The following is a 5,000-nucleotide window of genomic DNA, read 5'->3' as shown; positions in this document are numbered from 1 at the left end:
AGTCTCCCACCTCAGCTGTAGATCTCTGCAGTTCATCCAGAGTGATCATGGGCCTCTTGGCTGCATCTCTGATCAGTCTTCTCCTTGTGGGGGGGGGGTTGAGCTGAAAGTTTAGAGGGACGGCCAGGTCTTGGTAGATTTGCAGTGGTCTGATACTCCTTCCATTTCAATATTATCGCTTGCACAGTGCTCCTTGGGATGTTTAAAGCTTGGGAAATCTTTTTGTATCCAAATCCGGCTTTAAACTTCTTCACAACAGTATCTCGGACCTGCCTGGTGTGTTCCTTGTTCTTCATGATGCTCTCTGCGCTTTTAACGGACCTCTGAGACCATCACAGTGCAGGTGCATTTATACGGAGACTTTATTACACACAGGTGGATTGTATTTATCATCATTAGTCATTTAGGTCAACATTGGATCATTCAGAGATCCTCACTGAACTTCTGGAGAGAGTTTGCTGCACTGAAAGTAAAGGGGCTGAATAATTTTGCACGCCCAATTTTTCAGTTTTTGATTTGTTAAAAAAGTTTGAAATATCCAATAAATGTCGTTCCACTTCATGATTGTGTCCCACTTGTTGTTGATTCTTCACAAAAAAATACAGTTTTATATCTTTATGTTTGAAGCCTGAAATGTGGCAAAAGGTCGCAAAGTTCAAGGGGGCCGAATACTTTCGCAAGGCACTGTAGCTAATGTCCTCTCTGTCAGACAACAACCAGACACTTAGCTAATGTCCTCTCTGTCAGACAACATCCATATACTTAGCTAATGTCCTCTCTGTCAGACAACATCCATACACTTAGCTAATGTCCTCTCTGTCAGACAACATCCATACACTTAGCTAATGTCCTCTCTGTCAGACAACAAACAGACACTTAGCTAATGTCCTCTCAGTCAGACAACAACCAGGCACTTGGCTAATGTCCTCTCTCTGTCAGACAACAACCATACACCTAGCTAATGTCCTCTCTCAGTCAGACAACAACCAGACACTTAGCTAATGTCCTCTCAGTCAGACAACAACCAGGCACTTGGCTAATGTCCTCTCTCTGTCAGACAACATCCATACACTTAGCTAATGTCCTCTCTCAGTCAGACAACAAACAGACACTTAGCTAATGTCCTCTCAGTCAGACAACAACCAGGCACTTGGCTAATGTCCTCTCTGTCAGATAACAACCAGACACTTAGCTAATGTCCTCTCAGTCAGATAACAAACAGACACTTAGCTAATGTCCTCTCAGTCAGACAACAACCAGGCACTTGGCTAATGTCCTCTCTGTCAGATAACAACCAGACACTTAGCTAATGTCCTCTCAGTCAGACAACAACCAGGCACTTGGCTAATGTCCTCTCTGTCAGATAACAACCAGACACTTAGCTAATGTCCTCTCAGTCAGACAACAACCAGACACTTAGCTAATGTCCTCTCTGTCAGATAACAACCAAACACTTAGCTAATGTCCTCTCTGTCAGACAACAAGCAGACACTTAGCTAATGTCCTCTCTCAGTCAGACAACAAACAGACACTTAGCTAATGTCCTCTCTGTCAGACAACAACCAGACACTTAGCTAATGTCCTCTCAGTCAGACAACAAACAGACACTTAGCAAATGTCCTCTCAGTCAGACAACAAACAGACACTTAGCTAATGAACTCAGTCAGACAACAACCAGACACTTAGCTAATGTCCTCTCTCAGTCAGACAACAACCAGACACTTAGCTAATGTCCTCTCTCAGTCAGACAACAACCATACACTTAGCTAATGTCCTCTCAGTCAGACAACAAACAGACACTTAGCTAATGTCCTCTCAGTCAGACAACAACCAGACACTTAGCTAATGTCCTCTCTCAGTCAGACAACAACCAGACACTTAGCTAATGTCCTCTCAGTCAGACAACAACCAGACACTTAGCTAATGTCCTCTCTGTCAGACAACAACCAACCAGACACTTAGCTAATGTCCTCAGCCAGACAACAACCAAACAGACACTTAGCTAATGTCCTCTCAGTCAGACAACAAACAACCAGTAGATGCTAAGGGTTCAGCCCAACCATCTATTCTAGCCAAACAGTAGATGCTTAGGGTTCAGCCCAACCATCTATTCTAACCAAACAGTAGATGCTTAGGGTTCAGCCCAACCATCTATTCTAACTAAGCAGTAGATGCTAAGGGTTCAGCTCAACCATCTATTCTAACCAAGCAGTAGATGCTAAGGGTTCAGCTCAACCATCTATTCTAACCAAACAGTAGATGCTAAGGGTTCAGCCCAACCATCTATCCTAACCAAACAGTAGATGCTAAGGGTTCAGCCCAACCATCTATTCTAACCAAACAGTAGCTGCTAAGGGTTCAGCCCAACCATCTATCCTAACCAAACAGTAGATACTAAGGGTTCAGCCCAACCATCTATTCTAACCAAACAGTAGATGCTAAGGGTTCAGCCCAACCATCTATCTAACCAAAGACTGATTCTCTTTTCGAACTTGATAGTGATTCACTCTGGGTTGTCAGTTATGTGGTATCATTTTGTTTGATGGTGATGTTTAGACTCAGGATGACCCCCCCCATATGTGTTGTCCTTCTCTAGCCCTGTCCTTTCGGTCTCACTAGGCCAGCCAACAACCAAAACAAATACCTAAGGGTTCAGCCCAACCATCTATTCTAACCAAAGAATAAGGATATTTTTTTAGCTTCAGTTGATGGGGAATGAAAACATAGTGACACTGTATTTCATTCATATAGAGATATTGCTATTTGGTCATGTGGGTCTCTCTCTCTAACCCTTATCTTTTGGTCATGTGGGTCTCTCTCTCTGACCCTGTATCGTTTTGGTCATGTGGGTCTCTCTCTCTGACCCTGTATCTTTTGGTCATGTGGGTCTCTCTCTCTGACCCTGTATCGTTTGGTCATGTGGGTCTCTCTCTCTGACCCTTATCTTTTTGGTCATGTGGGTCTCTCTCTCTAACCCTGTATCTTTGTCCCTGTCCCTCTCTCTCTTCAGTTGCGCTCTGCAATGTACAATGGTTTCACAGGGAGATTGGTTTCTGCCTTATTGACCTCTGACCCTTTCTCTCTCCGTCTGTCTCCAGTTCTGCTGTGTCTCCTGTGTGTCCTGTCTTCCCTGGTGGATCTAACCACCGCCTGTCCTCCGACCTGCTTCTGCAACGCCACCGACGTAGACTGCAGCGGGCGCGGCCTGCTCTCCATGCCCGCCCTCACCCATCTCCCCGTCTCCGCCCGCACCCTCCTGCTGCCCAACAACCACCTCTCCTCCCTGGGTCCAGGGTCCTTCGCTAACCTCACCTCCCTGGAGCGACTGGATCTCTCCAACAACCACCTCTCCTCCCTGGGTCCAGGGTCCTTCGCTAACCTCACCTCCCTGGAGCGACTGGATCTCTCCAACAACTACCTGGATAATCTTCCCCCAGCGCTCTTCAAGGACCTGGGGAATCTATCAGATCTGACCCTCCACAACAACAGTCTTAGGGCCTTGGATAGGGATCTCTTCCAGGGGCTGGTGGGGCTGAGGAAGCTAGATGTCTCCCTCAACGGGCTGTCTGATATCCCCCTGGGTCTGCTGGATGAGCTGCAGGGGCTGACGTGGCTCTCCGTGGCCGGGAACAGGCTCCATGCCCTGGAGAGAGCAGCCTTCGAGCCCCTGGCTAACCTCCAGTCTCTTCAGCTAGGGGCTAACCCCTGGGAGTGTGACTGCAACCTGAGGGACTTCAAGCACTGGATGGAGTGGCTGCTGTACAGAGGTGAGCGGCTGAAGGGTTGGTTTTGGGTCAGGGTTTGGGAAGGACGGAGGGTTGGTTTTGGGTCAGGGTTTGGAAAGGACGGAGGGTTGGTTTTGGGTCAGGGTTTGGAAAGGACGGAGGGTTGGTTTTGGGTCAGGGTTTGGGAAGGACGGAGGGTTGGTTTTGGGTCAGGGTTTGGAAAGGACGGAGGGTTGGTTTTGGGTCAGGGTTTGGGAAGGACGGAGGGTTGGTTTTGAGTCAGGGTTTGGGAAGGACGGAGGGTGAGAGGGTGGATGGGTCTCCTGTATGTTTAGAATTTCTTCCTGTAAATGATACGGTCTTTACTTTACTGTACTCAAGTCTACTCTTCTACACTCTACTAACTACTGACTGCTAAGCAGTCCTTTGGGAACCCACCTGTGTATTTATATATACTCTACCCCAGTTGGGAGTTGGTTTGGTGGGGTAGATTAAGACACAGATTTTACAGGCCTATGGCAATGTCAGGGAAACTCCTCTCTTGGAGTTACATGTACATGTCTACCTCGGGCACCTCATTGCTGCTAGCCCTGCATTTCAGTTGCATGCTTCCTTGTACTTACCGTTTGCCTTCATTGCACATCTCACTTAATAATACATTATACATCTCACTTAATAACACACATTGTATGTACTTGTTTCACTTGTACATTTTTTGTACTCTTTTATTTGCACTTCTGGTCAGATGTTAAGTGCATTTTGTTGTACTTGTTTAATGACAATAAAGTTGAATCTAATTTCAAATTAGTGATCTCCTTCTGTTGTGGCATTGAAACAGTCAGGTACCGTCCTAACAGACAGGAACTGTCCTAACAGACAGGAACCGTCCTAACAGCCAGGAACCGTCCTAACAGACAGGAACCGTCCTAACAGACAGGAACCGTCCTAACAGACAGGAACCGTCCTATCAGAGAGGAACCGTCCTAACAGAGAGGAACCGTCCTAACAGAGAGGAACCGTCCTAACAGACAGGAACCGTCCTAACAGACAGGAACCGTCCTAACAGACAGGAACCGTCCTAACAGAGAGGAACCGTCCTAACAGAGAGGAACCGTCCTAACAGAGAGGAACCGTCCTAACAGACAGGAACCGTCCTAACAGACAGGAACCGTCCTAACAGACAGGAACCGTCCTAAGAGAGAGGAACCGTCCTAACAGAGAGGAACCGTCCTAACAGAGAGGAACCATCCTAACAGAGAGGAACCGTCCTAACAG

General features: G+C 47.0%; 2 protein-coding genes across 2 annotated transcripts in view; one reads left to right on the top strand and one right to left on the bottom strand.

The window, feature by feature from the left end:
• Positions 1–5,000, bottom strand: part of LOC118942985 (calcium voltage-gated channel auxiliary subunit alpha2delta 4a) — a 244,532-nt gene that overhangs the window by 130,081 nt on the left and 109,451 nt on the right. The gene's annotated exons all lie outside the window — the stretch shown is intronic.
• LOC118936449 (leucine-rich repeat and transmembrane domain-containing protein 2) overlaps positions 1–5,000 on the top strand; it is a 64,695-nt gene that overhangs the window by 54,717 nt on the left and 4,978 nt on the right. Inside the window, exon 3 of the mRNA XM_090214998.1 lies at positions 3,099–3,767. Coding sequence (XP_090071124.1) covers positions 3,099–3,767 — 669 coding nt within the window. The remainder of the gene's footprint in view (positions 1–3,098; positions 3,768–5,000) is intronic.

The sequence above is a fragment of the Oncorhynchus mykiss genome, chromosome 21 (assembly GCF_057628025.1).
Source record: "Oncorhynchus mykiss isolate SJ-2025 chromosome 21, ASM5762802v1, whole genome shotgun sequence".
Lineage (NCBI taxonomy): Eukaryota > Metazoa > Chordata > Actinopteri > Salmoniformes > Salmonidae > Oncorhynchus > Oncorhynchus mykiss.
Note: the sequence above shows the minus strand (reverse complement) of the source record. Positions and strands in the feature narration are given on the sequence as shown.